The following is a 19422-nucleotide window of genomic DNA, read 5'->3' on the forward strand; positions in this document are numbered from 1 at the left end:
ACCCCAAGTCTGCCTGTTTAATTCTTGCGTATTGCTCCAACGCCTTGTAGTTCCTTCGTTCTTGGCCCTTACGTTGCATCGGGGACTGCCGACACTACAGAGACACTTAGATTCAAGGAGTGCAGATATATAGGCTAGTTGGTTCGTTGCAGTAATTGAGGTCATGGCACTGGATTCACACAGCCCCTTCTAAAACGTCGGTTTGCGCATGCGATGATTTTGCGAAGTGCAGGTGTGACGTCGAGTGGTTTGTTAAATCCAAGCAGTAATGTACAAATCAATCAAAGTGGGGATTGGGGTCACGTTTGTTTTGACCGCTAGTGGAACCGTAAAATGCCAGTCATGAAACGGAAAGCCCCTGTCTGTACAAAACAAACCTGGACGTACATACGTCTTCACTTTGCATCCCATGCACGGTGCCTCTCTTGTGAAACGGGCATATCGGACCGGCAGGCCTTTCGTGTTCTGGAAGCAGAGTGGTGACCTTGCCAATAACGAACGGCCTCAGTTTGCACGAGCGATCCCTGTCCTTGAGAATCAATCTGTTGTTTGACAGTATTTGCAAAAACAGTGCTGTTCCGAATTTGTTGGGATTAAATATTTCCGGCAATGTGAAAAGTGTTCTCGGGCCCCTTAGGAGAAGCGCACTTGAAAGAGGCACAACGAGGTGCAGCGTTCGATACATTGAATGTGACGGTGAATGGGGATACTGCACATGTGTAGTACATTGCTATTCTTTTGCATGGGATTTCCAAAGGGCTGTTACAGCTGTTCAATATAGACAATAATATGTCTGAGTTTTATATGTATGGGATCCGCTGTTTGGTATTCACACACCCCTACTTATTGGAGCCTGCAGTTCAATCAAATCAGTCAAACCAATTTCTGCGATACTGATGCGCAGTGGAGAGTACTGGGCATCAGGAGGCGACTCCTGCCATGAGGAGGCAGGAGTTCGCTTGTTGGAATATTGGCTCTAGAGAACTGTTCAACTACTGCTGTTTACTTCAAGCCTGCATCTTCGTGTGACCATGCGTTGTTTGGATCCCCAAAGAGTGCCCCGACTAGTCTGTTCAGGCTTCACCGCTGTGTCTCAAGCTCTCTGCGCTCTTTGTGTATGCGCAGAACACCCTACGGAACATCATGATGAGCACCCGGGAGCCCCTGGAGTGGCACTTCAAGCAGCTCGACCACTCCGTTGGGCTCAGCTTCAACTCCAACTTCCACTTTGCGCTTGTTGGACACTTGCTCAAGGGTGAGCGTAGCAGTGCTTGCCGGGCAGTTGGTGCTATGCAGTGCTTCTGATTCTTGTTGGGCCATCTTCTCTCATTGTTGCCACATGCTCGTGACAGGCGCGATTCCTTTTGGACCAGCTGAAGCCGAGCACGGGGACGGCTTAAGTTCGGGAAAACATCGCCGGATCTGCACTTTGTTGTTTCAGGGCTACCTAATCAACCTACAACGTTTGTTGCAGGAATGTAGGACAATCTCTGTCAGCTTTTGCCTCCGATAACTGCGGCCTAGTGTAGCAGGACTAAACACAGTCACTGGGCACTGTTCTTTGGCTTTGTTTTGGAAATGAGTAACGTTAGGTGAAAAAGCGCTCCCGTTAGGTGAAAGGCGTCAGACATAAGCTCGAGTCCTAGCAATTCTCAATGGGGCCGGCAGACGAGCGCGAGGAAAACATGTCTTCACTGCGCACTGTCCCCAAGAGGTCTCCACTCGGCTCACTCTCACAATTGCACCATGCATATCAGAAAGGTTGAGGGCTCGATTCTTGTAAACAAAAGCTTAATGCAAGTTACCCGCTGGAGCTTCCAAGGAACGACATCTGTGTGACAGCCTAGTTGTTGCTTGTCCCGCTGCAGGAAAAGAGAGAAGTGCAGGGCCAGAAAAATAGGCAAGAACACATGTGAAGGCTGTGGGCATGCCGCAGTTTCCATTTCTTGAAATAATTACTGTAGTATGGAATTCACACTTTAAGGAAATTAAGTGTTTGGCACTTAAACAATGACGGAATCGGTGAAAGACACAGGCCTTGTTTGTGTTAAAAATGCTTGACGCATGGTCGTGTTTACGGCATGCAGTACACGCGATCGTGCCCGTGCACAATTACTAATCTGCTAAGCTTCACAGCAGCTGTAACCACCCAATGATCCATGGCACAAGTTTGAGAATGCTCCGCATAATCTGCACTATTAGGGCAACATGCATTTAAATGGTTAAAATGCCGACTCATTGTCAGAAATGCCACAAGAATGTACAAAGGCACCGACCACAGTTAAAGCTAGACTGCTAAAAAATAAAAGACTAGGATGCATTTTTAGAGAAGTCTGAAACATCTTTTATCCTTGTTCTCTTAGAATTGAAAATGGTTTGTGCCCAAGCTTATTGGAAGCACATTGCTAAGTGATTTCCATTAGAAAGCACTGACACGGACACAGTGAAAGAAAACACACGAATCCCCTGCAGTGGGTCATGCTGTCTGTGTCATTGTTTTCTACTGGATACTGTTTTGCAGTGTTTTAGACTTTATATAGTCCAGCATGCCAGACGGCGGCCGACAAAGTCGGTTATGTCATGCTGGCGACGCCAAGATTGATTAAAATTTGCCACCTGTATAGTTTGGCACATTGAGCGTAGCCCGTAGCAGCGCTGCCATCAGCTGTTGCCACAATGCTTGCGCACACGTGCGTAGTGAACCAGCGCTTTCTCATTTGGCAGAGACTCGGGATTGGCTAATACATTTTGATTTCTTCTTCTGTTCTCTTTTTATTTTTTGAAAAGCTTCTTGTTCTGCTTGTGTAATGAAGGGAAAAGGAGTAGCTATTGGCACTCTAGGCTAGGGTTATATAGACTGATGGTCAGGTCTCTTTTCTCATTAGAAAATAAGGAAGAGAAAGAAAATTATGTGAAACTGCTCGTATGAAAGATGCGCCCCTCAAACTTGTGCATACTTTTCACACTGGGCCTGTGCACTTTGTACAGTGAAGGCCCACTAATTTGACCCTGCTTAATTTTGAAAATTGAATAATTAAGAATTACCATGCGGTCTCCTGCTAATGTATACATTGTTCAATGACATCAAACGCTTGTTAATTTGGAGCTGGTTGGGTACGCACCAGTCGATTAGGATAAGTGCGGTAGTGCAGCAGCCGCTGCAAGCGGCTCCCATTTGTATTGCCCATGGACTGATTGGGCAAGCAAAGTGGCAGGCCATGAGTGTGCAGAAGCACTTCCTTTTTTTTTTCCTTCCTGGTGATGTGCGCTATTCTGAAGGGCAGGCGCTCACAAGTGTTTGGTGATCGTGCACTGCAGGTTTCAGGCACCCAACAGCCACGACAGTCTCTCGGACAGCACGTGTACTCAGCATGCTGTTGGGCATTGTGGCCAAGCCGCACAAGAGGTCAGTCTCCCTGTGAGCTTGTCCATCTATCACAGTAACCGTTTAAAGGTTTGATTGTATCGTTGCTTCTTAGCCTGATTTGCACTTGGTGGTCATCTTGATGGCAGACGTGTTGTTTCCCAACATCGACTGCAACATAGTTCACTCCTGGTCTCAAAAGTTCCGTGTGTGTGCAAGTGTTTGTGTGCATGCACATGTACTTAGTGTAGCCATTACCAAGTACAGTTGAACCTTGCAATAACGAAATCGGTGGGGAAGGCGAAAAAATTTTCTTTCGCAAGAATCTAGTTTTTTCGAAATGAGACGGCACAGATACGTAATGCGTCGCAAGAACGAAACTTTGCTGTCGAAATTCCGTTAGCTTACTTTGGCAAGTTCTGCTCATGGATGTAGAACCGCATTGCCGACAGTACAAAGTGTGCCGCATGTGTCGATGAGCAGAGACAGCACTGCCGTGGAGCTGTAGTTTCGGTTAATTGGTTACGGAGATACGATCGTTTCTGCTATATTTTGCGTAACTCTGCACCAGATACAGAGCAACGACACTCCACGCATACAGCGGCATTTCTGCAGCGCACGCTGTCGCCTGTACGCCCAGACATGTTCAGTGCCGAGCACGAAAATGATCTTATCTCGTATACCCATAGGGGGCAGTAGATGGAGATGCGGCCCCTTCACGCAAATCTATGTCCGATGCTGAATCCCCACACGATGCCTGTCGGGTGCCACCAAAACCAGCGTTCTTGAAGTAAGGGGTGCATGTTCCTGGACGGTCGCTCAATCGTGGCCCGATGCATGGTACTGCATGCTGCCACCGCCATCTAAAGCGCCATAAACGATTCCACATCGGTGGGACGACGTGTTTCCTGCGCACGCGATCACTCCCGGGGCTTGGTTGTTTTATGCGAAGCATATTACGAGGGCTCAACCCAGCTCCTCAGGCGCGGCGGTGACCATGAAATCACGTGACACCGTGACGTCACGACAGAGGAGAAGTGGCTTTGGCTCAACTCTTGCAAGACGGGCTGGGTGGGAATCGAACCAGGGTCTCCGGAGTGTGGGACGGAGACGCTACCACTGAGCCACGAGTACAACGCTTCAAAGCGGTACAAAAGCGCCTCTAGTGAATGCGGTGTTGCCTTAGAAACGCGCTGTTTCTAAGGCGTGCGTCTCTTGCTCAGGCGCACATTTCGTTGCCGCGCCGAACGCTGCTTTGCTCGACGCTCACCGCGTCCAATGCGGGGCGCGTAGTCGCTGCCCTGTAGCCCATTGTCTTACACCCCTTGGCGGGTCGACGGGAACGCTGTCGCGTTCCACTCTTGAAGGCGAAGAAGTAATGCATGAGTTGTTTCTTCGTCTAGCCGAACCAAATATAGCCAAGCAACAGCAGTTCACCAGGCTAAACAGTGGTTCAACAACTAAAATAAAGGCTAGTATGCTTCGCATCCTGGGCTTAACCTTACCTAAGCCACAGCCATTTTTTTGTAAACAAGAATGGCAGTGCCCATGTCATTGTAATGGAGTGGTATTTTACGCAATTTTAGTGCAAAGCAATCGCATTTGAGCACATTTTGGAGCCTGCTGGCTTTGTGGGAGTAGGTCATATGTGGGGTTATGTTCAGGCAAATTTTGTTGATGCGCAGTTGTAGTACAGCGACATTTCATTGTCATGAGTTACAAAATGCATTGAATCCTATGAGCGTTCGCCGGGGATATGAAAATATTTTGTTGTTGCGAGAATTTTGCTGTAGTGAGATTTAGTTAGCGCACGCGTCGACTGTAATCATGTGAGGGAAAATTGTGTTGCAATTGTTGTTATAATTTTTAACTATTGATTGATGTCACCACTGTTGTCATTGCGCCACTGTTGTCATGCAGTAATCGTCGTCATCATATTCTCATCGTCATGCTGTTCTCATTTAGGTGACAATGTCCTTGGCATGTGATCAGCAAGAGTTGTGTAAATATGTTAGGGGTTCCTTAAATTCCTGTTTCTTTTTCCTTTTTTTTCTTCATTTTTAGGATTAATTCTTGTATTCTCAAACACTCAGAGTCCGTCCTTGGCTCCACTCAATGGAGCACAGTGCCATCCCTTGAGCAGAGAAGGCAGTGCGATTTAATAATGCTGTTCTGCATTTCTCTACAGTGAGGAGTTGCTCCAGGAGTACACGTTTCCTCCACTGCATTTGAGTAGATACACTTAAGAGCAGCTGGCTGCGACATTCTCGATCTGGAATATCTGTGCAACGTCACTGAAGCAAAGTGACCACTCGAATTGAGGGGTGCCCCTGCCATCAACTTTTGTGGGTCAAGGCGGGGACGATCTTAGATTGAGATCAGTGTCATTCTATCGAGGTGCACTTAAAGGAACGCTACTCATGAGGAAGTAGAGCGCAGTTGAGGACAGCAGAAAATTAGATGGCGGGACGAAGTTAGGAAATTGGCAGCAGTAGAATGGACTCGGCTCACGCGTGATAAGGGTAGGGAAGGGATGGGAAAACTGGGAAGAGCACGCACGCGCATGTTTAGTGCAACTCACAGTGTTTTGCTCCGGGCCACTGTCAGTCGCACTTCGCTCCTCTGAGAGGCAGTACCTGTGCCAAGTGAGGTCCGGAACAACACTTTGCGATGTGGTGAACGTGGTTTAAATCGTCGATCCAGAAGCTCAAAGACTCGCAATGCAATGCTAGCGCATTCTCTCGCATTAACCTCTAAATCACCACTGAATTTTTTATCCTGTGCTGATCATCTAAGAGTGATTTCAGCAAACAAGGCTGAAACTATCCTGTGCCGAGGTCTATTGTATGCGCAGCATCATCCTAGCACAAATGGTCACTTGCCTGAATATATGCATCTGGGAGCGGAACATGTTGTGTAATGCTGGTGCTTGTGGGCTCTTGTTGTTGCAGAGACAAGTTTGAGGTGACACCGGAGAGCGTGGCCTACCTGGCCGGTAAGAAATTCCTTGCAATTTGCCTCTGTAGCCAGTCTCTGCAGCTATCTCCTGCAGGTCTGTGTGGGTTTGCATGCTGCTTAGTAAGGTGAAAAACTTGCATGCTGGCCTGCATGTTGTGCAGAACACCTGACCACTCGGAAGTGCTTAGCACTTGTACGGGAGCATGTTCATGCCACAAGTGCCACAGAGGCAGCATGTATATTGCCTCCGCTGCTATGCTGCTAACCGAACAGCTAATTGTTTGTACATGCAGTACCACATACAGTCAAAGCCACTTATAACTATACCGGTTTTAACAATATATCGATTATAACAATGAAAAGGTGCTGCACCATCAACTTTTATATGTTTCTGTGGAGAAATAACCCACTTACTACCATGCCTCCATGCCACATTATCAGTTGTGACGACGAAGTTTGGCTGTTGGGTGTCCGTGCCGAAAGGTAATGGAATGCAAAATCCTTGATAAGAAAAAATAAAAAGTGAAATGCGTGCCGCTGCACGATTGCCCGCCACCCCAACTTCCACCACGCACTTCTATGCAACTCCAGCCTCGCGCACATCTCTCTCGTCGCCCTTCCGCCCCTCCAAACATGAATGAGCTGTGCCCGTAGCTCTGTGCCGCGCCACTCTCCAAAACACAAATGGACGGCGCCAAATGTGCTGACAACGCTGCCGGTGCTGGGGCTGCTCCCAGATTGCTCACTGGGCCCTCATTCTGTGCAATTCTGCTAACGGACTAAGTCACTCGTGCTTGTCTTTGTTCGTTGCATCGAAGTCGTTCTTGGCCACATAGTTTCTCTGCCTCGTTTGACTCGCCGCCAAAGTGGAAGATGGCTGATCCGCCCGCTTATCATTGGCAATGCACGATGTTGCCGGTGAAAAGAAAACACACTGCTATGGATTTGGAAATTAAGTGCTTCTAACCGATGAGGGGATGGTTCCAAACGTGCTTCCATAAGGTAACGACAGTGACAGCAGCAGTGCTGGTGCGGTAGGGCAGGCTGCCTCAACATTCTTCACGTGGGAGACCCTGTAGATGATTTAGTCCCTCAGGGGCTTCTTTTCGTGAGAGACCTTCCGCTGCACTACTTGAAGCACCTGGATGTCTTGGAGAAGGATGTCGGCAAGCTTCGCCAAAAGCAAGCAAGGCTGATGGACGTTGGGTTTTCTCGTGTGAGCTAGTGGGAAGTACGTGGCAAAATGCTTGTGACGGTCTCATCCCAGCCTTTCTTCTGGATTTCTCAAGCTGAGATGCTGCTGTGGCAACATTCCTGCATTCTTTAAAAGGCGCCTTCTGGGGTTATCAAAGTGATGCCTCGGCAAAGCTCGTATGTCACTTGCCGCCCGTGACCCCTCTTTGCAGTTGTTATAGCAGTGCCATTCTCGAACGCCGACAGCTGCAGCTTGTTAACAACACGTGATTGGAGCGCACAGGAAGGAGAATTAAACAGTTAAACGAGTTCACACAATCACAATCTGGATGGGGGGAGGTGGTGGGGAGGGGAACTGGCCTCTCTGCCATTATAGTTTTCTCGGTACAGCTACGCCATCCCCACTTGTTTTTTTTTTGTTTTTTTTTTGTTTTTTCATGCAACTCTGTTATAACAATTACCAGTTATAACAATGGAATTTTCGTGGCACTTGAATATTGTTATGAGTTGGTTTGACTGTACCTACGCATACATTGAACCTCTGGCTTTCAAGGAACTGCCCATCGTTCTCGGGAATAGAAAGTTGTGCAAATTGGTTTGGTAAACTGTCAAAGAAATAGTGTAAAATGAATACAGGGCACAACATAGATCCTAGCAGTATATTTACTCGGTTTAATGCAAAAGCGTGAATCTCAAAACCAGATCTGTCCTGTGATATGAAGGAGCAATCTTCAGCAACACATAGAGCATTTACCGCATATACTCGCATGATGAACGCACCCCGAACTTTGCTCGTGCACAGTCCCACAATCGAACAGCTGTGCTGTAGTTTTTTGGAGAGACTACGATCTTTTACTCTCGCACATGTGCTTAAAATAAGTGCACTTAATGTTTAATGCAGGCTTGCCGCTGGTGCCAGCGCAAAGGCACCTCTCAGACTAGAGAGAGAAAGAAACGCAACTGGCTCTCTGCAAAAGTAACTGTACACAGTTTACGGACTTTACTCTGACATAATATAGAGCACACGTGATGCGCAGGTGGGCATGGGGCACGGGGAACCCAAGTGAGGATGGGGCAACCGGCACTTGGTTGGCATAGTGGGCGAAGTCTGGCAGGGTGTCGAATTCGCATCTCTGTTGCTCGTTTTTTGGCCTTTCTTGGGCTTCACTGAGTGCGATGGGTCCTAAGTCGAGTTATACGCCTGCTGCGGGACTGAGTTTATCTGCTCACAAAATGGAAATGCTGATCAAACACCAGTTAACTTTAACCTGCCGATGAGCGGGACGGTCGAGGAAAAAGGCACATACCGCGCTTGTCAAAACTACAGGTGCCGAAAAGCAGCGTTTCAGTGTGACGCTTGCGATAACGGCAGGCAGCTAAAAGCGGCTGCGAGGACGAGTGGTTGTAGAACCACCATGTGCACGAAGCGGCCAGCCACCTGGATGACCGGTCTGGTTGTTCCGATGCAGAGTGAAGTGCAATAAAAATGCAGTTACAGTTTGTAGATAGTGCATGTGTATTTTTACTGCAATGATAAGTTATGTAATGCATTTTTCAAATCATTACCTTCTTGCTTTTCAATTTTTGCTGTTTCGAAAAAGTTCCCATAAAATTTACTCTGGATAATAAATACACCCCCCAACTTTACTTTGGTATTTTAGGCAAAGGAGTATGTTCATCACACGAGTATGTACGGTATTAGTTACGCAGCAATCCCATGTTAGGCACTTCCGCCAACTGTTATGCTCACCTCAGTTGGTGACCTTTTTATTGCACCACCAGCTTCCCCTAGACTATCATAATGCCCGGCCTTTCCTGTATGCAGCATCACCTATATGACAAATGTACAAATTCAGACAAATATGTACGAGGTCATAGATTGCATATTAACTCCGTCTCGCCAAATCCATGCACTGCAGTCAAAGCTACGAATTTCGTCAACCAGCCTGGAACAAGAACAGGGAGAAGTCCACGTCCAATGTCTGTCATCATTCCTGCAGTGCCAACATTAAACTGAAGAATCACAAACGCATTAGCGGCGCATAGTGGTTGCAATGGTCGAGCCTTTTTTCGCCATTTTCATTCCTCAACGGCTGACAAGCTCTGTAGCTTTGACTGCCCTGCATGCATTCGTTGAGATGGAATATAAGCAGGCAACTTCTCTTTTCGTTCAGCAGCGCACATTCAGGAGTTTTAGGCTTTGTGCATCTAAAGTTACAGGACACACACCGCGGGGCATATGAAAGAATGCAAAAAAGCATACAACAGCCGTGCAAAGGAGTACAAAAAGAGTGCAACCAGGGCATTGGGCTTTGGGCACACAAGGATGCTTGAGTGCTCTGTTTTTAACATTTCCTTTGGTTAGTCAGCACCTGTATTGTGCCTTGTTCGAACTTGATGTGGTTGTTAAAAGTCAATGCTTTCTCTGTGTGTACCACACAGCACTGGTGTCGGTGTTGGAGGAGGTGCGCAGCCGTTGTCATCTGAAGCATCGGGTGTCGACGCGGGTGGCGTCAGAGGCACTGGCACGCACACCTCCCAGCCCTGTGCCCACCTCCCTGCCGACGCAGTTGGCATCGTCTTCCTCGTCGGCCATTGGAGGCGGTTCCTCTCCATCGGCCACAGGTGCGACAGCATCCAGTCCACCAACATTCCTCATGCCCGCTGGGTAAGTACTCTCTTGCACCACTAAGATGAGTGCGTTGTTATACGAGTTGGTACTTGCTTGGAAATCAAAGATGTGCACAAATGAAAAGACACAGGGCAGTTGCTCAGCTTACAACTGATCTGTATGGGAAAATGTTACATCAGTAAGGTATATGGTAGAATGTCATTGATACGTTGCTGTTAGTTACGTTTGCCCAGCTCTTACACTGGCCCCGTTTAGTTCTCATAGGCCCCATTCCCAGGACTGGTTTAGTTCCTGGTCCCATTTAGTTCACATAGCTCACATTCCCAGACCAGCTAAGTTCTGGTCACATTTAGCACCCATTCCCGGACTGGTTTAGTTCCTGATCCCATTTAGTTCACATAGCTCACATTCCCAGACCAGCTAAGTTCTGGTCACATTTAGCACCCATTCCCGGACTGGTTTAGTTCCTGGTCCCATTTAGTTCACATAGCTCACATTCCCAGACCAGCTAAGTTCTGGTCACATTTAGCACCCATTCCCGGACTGGTTTAGTTCCTGATCCCATTTAGTTCACATAGCTCACATTCCCAGACCAGCTAAGTTCTGGTCACATTTAGCACCCATTCCCGGACTGGTTTAGTTCCTGATCCCATTTAGGTTCACATAGCTCACATTCCCAGACCAGCTAAGTTCTGGTCACATTTAGCACCCATTCCCGGACTGGTTTAGTTCCTGATCCCATTTAGTTCACATAGCTCACATTCCCAGACCAGCTAAGTTCTGGTCACATTTAGCACCCATTCCCGGACTGGTTTAGTTCCTGATCCCATTTAGTTCACATAGCTCACATTCCCAGACCAGCTAAGTTCTGGTCACATTTAGCACCCATTCCCGGACTGGTTTAGTTCCTGATCCCATTTAGGTTCACATAGCTCACATTCCCAGACCAGCTAAGTTCTGGTCACATTTAGCACCCATTCCCGGACTGGTTTAGTTCCTGATCCCATTTAGGTTCACATAGCTCACATTCCCAGACCAGCTAAGTTCTGGTCACATTTAGCACCCATTCCCGGACTGGTTTAGTTCCTGATCCCATTTAGTTCACATAGCTCACATTCCCAGACCAGCTAAGTTCTGGTCACATTTAGCACCCATTCCCGGACTGGTTTAGTTCCTGATCCCATTTAGTTCACATAGCTCCCATTCCCAGACCAGCTAAGTTCCTGGTCTCATTTAGCTCCCATTCCCGGATTGGTTTAGAGACTGATCCCATTTATTTCACATAATTCCCATTCCTAGATCAGCTAAGTTCGTGGTCACATTTAGCACCCATTCCTAGACCAGCTAAGTTCGTGGTCACATTTAGCACCCATTCCCAGACCGGTTTAGTTCCTGGTACCATTTAGTTCACATAACTCCCATTCCTAGACCAGCTAAGTTCCTGGTCTCATTTAGCTCCCATTCCCGCATTGGTTTAGAGACTGATCCCATTTAGTTCACATAACTCCCATTCCTAGACCAGCTAAGTTCGTGGTCACATTTAGCACCCATTCCCAGACTGGTTTAGTTCCTGATCCCATTTAGTTCACATAGCTCCCATTCCCAGACCAGCTAAGTTCTGGTCACATTTAGCACCCTCTCCCGGATTGGTTTAGTTCCTGGTCCCATTTAGTTCACATAACTCCCATTCCCAGACCAGCTAAGTTCTTGGTACCAATTATTTCCCATAGTTCTCATTGCGTTCCTAGTCTAGTTTAGTTCCTGGTCTTGTTTAGATCCCATAATCAAATTCATGGAAGATGTGAAAAATTTTTCTGAAGCACACATTTTATTGTGAAATTAGTACTACAGTTGCCAACAAATTTTTCGGATGCCTGATTTTTCTGTCCTTGATTATGGGACTTCTTTGTGGCACCATCACCCACTCCGCAGAACCAGTGTATTAATGGCACCTGAAATCTCAGATGCTACATAGTCTTTTTCTAGATTTTTTCCTGACTTTTCCATGTCTGCGTTGTCGCAAACATGGCAACAATGAAGTGAGTTGCCGCTGTTCAGGTTGTTGTTGCCCACAGCCTCACCTGTCTTGTTGAGGTGATTCCTCGGCTTTCCATATGCCATATACGGTGGCTGCCAAGACCGCTCTATTGACCCTGCACAAAACCACAACTTTGGTTGCCGACTTCAATGAAGCGGCACTGCTTAGGCCTGGCCTGCGCTTGTGGGATCAGCAGGTACGAGCAAAGTGCCAAATGTGACACAACGCTGCCTTTTCCTTTTCTGCCTTTTGAGGCTTGTCTAATAATGTGTGCCTTGTTTTCCAAATGAATGAACTTTCAATTTCTGCCTGGAGTTGCCACACTGCCGTTGAGAGAGCAAGATCGCATGCAACCTGCAGCGGCATAAAACGAACAAAGTAGGAATCAGTGCCATCATGTGGTCCCATGCAAATCCATATTGGTTGTGGCTCCAAAGAAATAATGGGCACTTGTTTCAGTCATCATCAAAGGAGGGCCAGCCAGCTCGTTGCCATCACTGTTGGAATGTGACAGCCTACATGTTTGTGCAGTGCTGTGAGATCTAGTCGTCCCTGGCACTTTCTGGTGGAGTCGACCCATCATTCAAACTTTCAGAATGTAGAGAATGCCAGAATGCACTTGGTTTTCGACTTGGCGTTTCCTGCACGGTAAATTAACTTCTCAAGCCCAGCACTACTTCGTAAAACTTTTGTTGGAGCAGAATGGCAAGCGAAAGAGTGTTGTGGTGGGAATATTCATGCACTAACTCCTTGGACCTTTGATGGGGAAACGAAATTGCTATGTTGTAGCGGAATTTTACTGTATTCAAAAACGGAAAAAAGAAAATGCACTTTTTTTTCCTGTTTCTGTCTTGTAGCTTTGAGGTTTTTAGTGCATATAAATAGACGAGATACAGAGGTACAACGCGCACTTGTCAGCTTGTACTTTGTCAGCTTTGTAGCAAGAAAACGCTTTTGAGATGTTCAGTTAGATTCAAACGTTTTGCCACTTGAACGCACCCTCACTGATCCCTTTCCCTTGTGTGCAGGGGCAGCAGCAGTGCCAACCAGCTGCACCCTCCCCCTCCACTGGGCCAGCAACAGCAGCAGGGCGGCCGGCGCCAGAAGTCCTGGGACCTGCTTGACCAGAACGCCCTGGCACAGGCACGGCTTGCCAAGCAGGGGACCACAACCCCTGCCCAGGGAGGAGGAGGGGGCCAGGCACAGCAGCAGCAGCAGGTACCTCAACCTTGCAGCCCCCAGTTACTCAAACGGGCAGAGGCACTAGAAAGGGAGACGTGCATAAACCTGCCTCGCACCTCCCCACCTCCCTTACACCCTCACGCGTGCTTGATCATGTTGCCACGAGCTTGCTCAGGACGACGGCGCTCATCAAGCCACCATTCTTCTTCGCTCACTCTCGCACACTTTTACTCGCACCCAAAGCATACAGCACTTGAGGCACAATAGGATCTTATCACACTTGAACTTTATGCATATGTACCGTATATACTCGTGTAAGGGCCGCCCTCGTGTAAGGGCCGCACCCCAACTTTGAAAGCGGATATTTCGAAAAAAAAAAAACAAAAGTTCAAAATGTCCCGCCAGAAAAGTGTAGTTAGTTCATTTACAGCCAGATGGCGCTGCACGCTTTTCCGCTTTTATTCTACTTCCGCCGACGCGCCGACCACGCTGTTGACAGCGCGCCGCCATATTTGCCTTGTGCGGCCTCTTTGTTGGCATCGTTCCTAGCATCGTGTCGATACGTTGGCAGCGCGACTTCAGATCGGTGTCGTCGGTGTCACTTTGTTGGTTGTAGTGAACCCTGCAGAAGCCAGCGCACGTGACGGACGATGGGCCGGCATCTGAGATCATTCACTGCAGCATTTAAGCTGCAAGTGATTGACTATGCCGAGGAGCACGGGAAGCGGGAAGCTGGACGAAAGTACGACGTCGATGAGAAGCGCGTGCGTTACTGGATGAATCAGAAAGATGCCCTCGCCGCTACTAACAGGAGCCGAAAGGCGTTTCGCGGGAAAAAGTGCAAGTACCCGCAACTCGAAAGCGAGCTCGTCAACTACGTCGTCGACACACGAAGGGACGGCTACGCCGTATCGACTGACATGATACGCGTCAAAGCCCTCAGCATCGCTCGCCACATGGAAATACCCCCGGCACAATTCAAGGCAAGTCGGGGCTGGGCTACGCGGTTTATGAACCGTAACCAGCTTTCTATTCGGCGCCGAACGACGATTTGCCAAAAACTGCCGCGCGAGTACGAAGACCACGTCATTAAGTTTCATCGCTTCGTGAATGCTCTCAGGAGGGAGCATGAATACGACCTGTCCCAAATTGGGAATGCGGACCAGACACCTGTGTGGTTCGATGCACCGGAAAGCACCACAGTGGATTTAAAAGGTGCGAAAAGTGTGTCTGTGCGCACGACTGGTGCAGAACGCCAAAGGTGCACTGTGATGTTGTGCATCACGGCAGACGGCAGGAGGCTTCCGCCGTACGTCGTATTTAAAAGGAAGACTCTCCCAAAAGAGAAGTTCCCTCAGGGAATCGTCGTACGTGCGCAAGAGAAGGGCTGGATGTCCGAGGAACTGGTCGTTGACTGGATTAAGACCGTCTGGGCAAACAGACCTGGAGGGCTGTTACAACGGAAAGCCCTCCTTGTTTTGGACAGCTTTAGGGGCCACTTGACCGACCGCGTCAAGAACCGAGTTGCCGCAACTCGTACGGACTTGGCCGTCATTCCCGGTGGCCTGACGAGTGTGCTGCAGCCGCTCGACGTATGCGTCAACAGACCATTCAAAGTGGAATTTCGCCGATGTTACTCTGAATGGATGGCTGGAGGCGTCCACGAGAAGACCCCTACAGGACGGCTGAAGCGGGCGTCGCTCCAACAGGTGTGTGAATGGATTTTGAATGCGTGGCGTGCCATGTCAGTAGAAGTAGTTGCTAAAAGCTTCAAGGTAACGGGAATTTCGAACTCCATGAACGGCACCGAAGATGACCGTCTCTGGGAAGACGCGGACGCCGAGGCGAGCTCCTCCGAGAACGAGGACAGCGAAATGGAATCCGAATAAAAACATTTCTGGCATGTCATTTGTGACTCTTGCACTCTGCTACTGTTGCATAAACAGTACAGACCTTTGGCCTGTACTGCCTGTACTAAATCGGCCTGATTCGTGTAAGGGCCGCACCTAGCAAAATTTTCGAAGAAAAAGTGCGGCCCTTACACGAGTATATACGGTATGTATATATATATATATGTATATATATATATATACAGCATAGACCATTTATAACGTAACCGCCTATAGTGCGGGACCGCATATAATGCGGCTTTATGTGACCACCAGTACGCCTCCCATAGAGTTTAATGTGTCAGCGTACCGCTTAGTGCGCGGTCGCGCACGACGGAAGACCGGGTATAGTGCGGTTTCTCCGAAGAGAAGGAAGCGCACCCCTCGGCACTACAATGCCCGCACCCTTTACAAAAAGGGAGAAGAAAGCCACGAAACCCATCGCAAGAGGGGAGAAAAATAGAGGAGAGAGAGACTGTACAGCGTGCGAAGAAAGAAGCGCAACTAGCGGCCTTATCTTTTGCTTTTCTTTGTGCAGCGCCGCGAGGGTGGGGCCATGGCGGGGCTGAGCCAGACTGAGCACCCGCGCTGCCGTCGTAACGGGGTGGGTCCCACTCAGTGGAAGAGAAGGGGAAACAGGCTGGCTTTGCACATGCGCCACTTTTCTGCCTTTTCTCCTGTATGGGTGCGCGCAAGTCGTCGTCTTGTGATACCGAAGTGTGCTGCCAGCTTCGTAGGCCTAGCTACCGAAAAACGTGTTTTCTTTTCTTGCGTTTGTATCGTGCTAGGCTAAGTTGCCATGGCGCCTGATCCTTCCAACTCAAGAAAACGGCAAGCTTTATCCCTGGAGACGAAGCAAAGTATTATTAAAGACGTCGAAAGTGGCCTAAAGAAGGTTTTCGTCGCGCAGAGGTACGGCATCGCTGACACAACAGTGTCGGCAATTTGGAAGTACAGGGACAAGGTGTAACAGCAACTGGAAGAAAATTGTGGACCACTAGAAAGGAAGCGGATACGTTCATCAAAGTATGAAGGGATGAAGGGTTCATCGAAGTATGAATATGGATGAAGATGTCGACGCCGCTTTATTCAAGTGGTTCTGCGAGGTGCGAGCCCAGAATGTGCCCTTGAGTGGTCCGATTCTACAAGCAAAGGCCAGGTCATTTGCAAACTTGTTGGGCCTTGATAGTTTCAACCCATTAAATGGGTGGATTCAGCGATTTAAGGACTGTCACGGAATAAGCTGCCGTGTTGTCTCCGGGGAGAGCACACAAGTTGATTCTACTGTTCAGGCCTGGCTCATTATAAACATGGAGACCATGCTAGCGAAGTACGCTGAGCGGGACGTTTACATTGCGGATGAGGCTGGCGTGTTTTACAATTTGCTCCCAAACCGCACACTCGCACTGTCCCACGAACGCTGCTCCTGTAGAAAGGCTTCGAAGGAGCGGTTTACCGTTCTCTTCTGCGCCAATATGGATGGCAGCGACAAGAGGCGCTTATTTGTGATCGGAAGGTCGGCGCGGCCGCGCTGTTTCAAAAAACGAGAGTGCCTGCCGATTACATATAAGGCCAACAGAAAGTCATGGATGACTCGGGAGCTATTTGCAACTTGGCTTTAAAAATTTGACGAGGACATGGTGTCAGAAAAGCGACAAGTTGTCATAGTTCTTGACAACTGCAGTGCCCATCGTGTAAGTTTAAAGCTCAGTGCAGTGAGCCTCAAGTTCTTGCCCGCAAATACCACAGCCAAGAGCAAGCCGATGGACCAAGGCGTAATCTCTGCAGTAAAAGCGCATTATAAGAGACGGCATATGCAAAAGAGTGCTGATTAACCTTCAGCGAGACGAAGCAATGAAGGTAAACCTGCGGAGTGCTATCGACATGATCACGGCATCTTGGTGGCAGATAAAAGCATCAACCATCGCCAAGTGTTTCGCAAAGGCGGGGTTTGTGCGCAACGCCGGGGTCAGCGATCCTGATGTGAGGAGTGATGATAGCCACCGCGGTGACGATGTCGACAAAGTCCTCAACGCGGATGATGTGTGGTCGGATCTGGTGAAAAAGAACATTGTTGGACAGGACGACACATTTGAAGGCTTCGTGAACGAGGGTTGCGATGACTTTGTCTGCGAAGAAGCAGACTCGGACGAAGCAATTGTAGCAGCAGTGCGTGATCGTGATGACAGTGTATCGGATGATGACGATGACGAAGGAGACAGCACACCGGAACTTTCGCACAGAGATGCACTGGATTACATAAGCAAGCTCAGGGTGTACTGCGCGCAGAAGGGCTTGAGCGAGAAAGCTTCCCAGCGTCTGATAGCTGTTGAAGATGAGATGGTGCATAATGCGGTGAAGGCTCAGCGCCAGACGAAGATAACGGCATCTTTTCATTGAAGAAAAATAAAACGTTTTGTTTAGTGTCCAATTCTGGTGCTTTACTGCGCGTTAAGGTGTAAAATACATAATAAAAGGTGGGTTGACCATATTTGCATGTGAATAAAAGTCTAAAAATGGCGTATTTGATATAGTGCAGTACCGCTTATAATGCGGACTCATATATAAGTGAATATAAGTCCGCATATATATATATATATATATATATATATATATATATATATATATATCGGAACACGACGCTGCTCTACTTCAGCGGTCGCTCTTGATTTGAGAGGTGCGTTGACAAGCAGCTGCTTGTGATTCTATGATTATCTCCATGCGCAGAAGTTTTCATTTTATTGTCTCAGTATTCCTTCGTGGCTGCAGCGAAATTTCATTATACAGTTTACTCTCGTTACAACGGATCTTGATAAGCCGACAAAAAATGTCCCTTTTATCCGAAGTCTGTAATATCCGTGACGCCTCACTTTCGAAACTTTCGTCGCGATGTCTAACAACTTTATTGGAAATAGTGAGTGACGAACATCCAAAGTAAAAAACAAACAAAAAGTGTCGCAGTTTTGCCTGAAAAGCAAAGCATCGATTGCGATAGCAAATTAAGCAAGATAAGTGCGGCAGAAGCAGTGAGCGAACTGACCTTCATGCTGTCTCTCACATCAGTGCGAACTAAACATCGAAAGCAGAGCACAGCAGATTGCAGATCGCTTTCAAGGTACGGCGCCCGTGTGGCCGCGTTGTTCGCAGCAGCCACCAGAGTAGAACCCCTCTCTTTCCCTCGCCTCCCCCCGTGCCTTACATGCAGAAGGTGGCGCGCTTCCACCCCGCTTTCCTCCCTCCCTCGTGCGCAAGATGTTGAGCCACGAACGTTGGCTGACTGTCACAGTTGCCAGCCCGTGTCGGCACGGCAAAAGTCTGTTTTATACATCCGATTTTCACAAAAATTGCCGCTAATTTTGTCCGCTGTGGCTGATAGTCCGTTTAGTGCGGTCCGTTAAAAGCGAACTTCGTTGCATTAATAAAATAGGCAGACCAAACTAAGATTGAAATATGGTCCGTTATATACAAAAGTTTGTTGTACGCAGGCCCGTTGTAACGAATGTATACTGTATTGATATCATGTATAAACACACTTTGGTATATTGAGGTTTTAATACATGGTGTTCAATGGGCAAGAAGTTATTAAAAGGTAAATACTGCTTGATGTCATGAATTTCATTATATTGAAGTTCGTTATAGAGGGGTTTAATTGTATATCTTTCATTTATTCAACTCAAAACTAGCCATAATTTATTAGTGAGGATAGTCTGACGATCACAAAATCAGCCTATAGTTTTTGTGGGTCCAACTGCTTTTGATGCAGCTGTGTGACAGCGTGGTAGAAGTGAGAACAAGCAACCATTCGCTGTTTTTGACAGAAGATTGTAAATTCCCCGCACTATGCAGTGAATATTTGGCTTACATGTTCACAGCAGCCTCTATGACAGATCGGAAGCAATTTCTTACTGTGTTCAAAAAGTGTTTCAAGGCCCTTTAATGTCTATTCTGCTCTAGAAAGAATTCTTTGAAGGTATGTAATGTGCAACTAATAGCAACGCCATGTTGGTTTTTCTTCATGAGAACAGTAAATTGGGCATGTTGGTTGTTGTCTATAATTTTCTAAAGTGCGAAAGATAAATATTATAATGCAGGAAAATGCATTGTATTCTATTGTATAATTAAACTGACAGCATGGTCTTGCGCTGCTGCTAGTTTGGTCACCAAG

At 47.7% G+C, this 19422-nt stretch overlaps 1 protein-coding gene across 6 annotated transcripts in view; it reads left to right on the plus strand.

Annotated features, from left to right (window-relative positions):
* Nf1 (neurofibromin 1) overlaps positions 1–19422 on the plus strand; it is a 175105-nt gene that overhangs the window by 135049 nt on the left and 20634 nt on the right. For all 6 annotated transcript variants that reach the window (XM_065431661.1, XM_065431663.1, XM_065431662.1 and 3 more), the window contains 5 exons: positions 1126–1255; positions 3319–3406; positions 6316–6359; positions 9959–10184; positions 13215–13404. In XM_065431661.1, coding sequence (XP_065287733.1) covers positions 1126–1255; positions 3319–3406; positions 6316–6359; positions 9959–10184; positions 13215–13404 — 678 coding nt within the window. The remainder of the gene's footprint in view (positions 1–1125; positions 1256–3318; positions 3407–6315; positions 6360–9958; positions 10185–13214; positions 13405–19422) is intronic.

The sequence above is a fragment of the Dermacentor albipictus genome, chromosome 2 (assembly GCF_038994185.2).
Source record: "Dermacentor albipictus isolate Rhodes 1998 colony chromosome 2, USDA_Dalb.pri_finalv2, whole genome shotgun sequence".
NCBI classification, from domain to species: Eukaryota; Metazoa; Arthropoda; class Arachnida; order Ixodida; family Ixodidae; genus Dermacentor; species Dermacentor albipictus.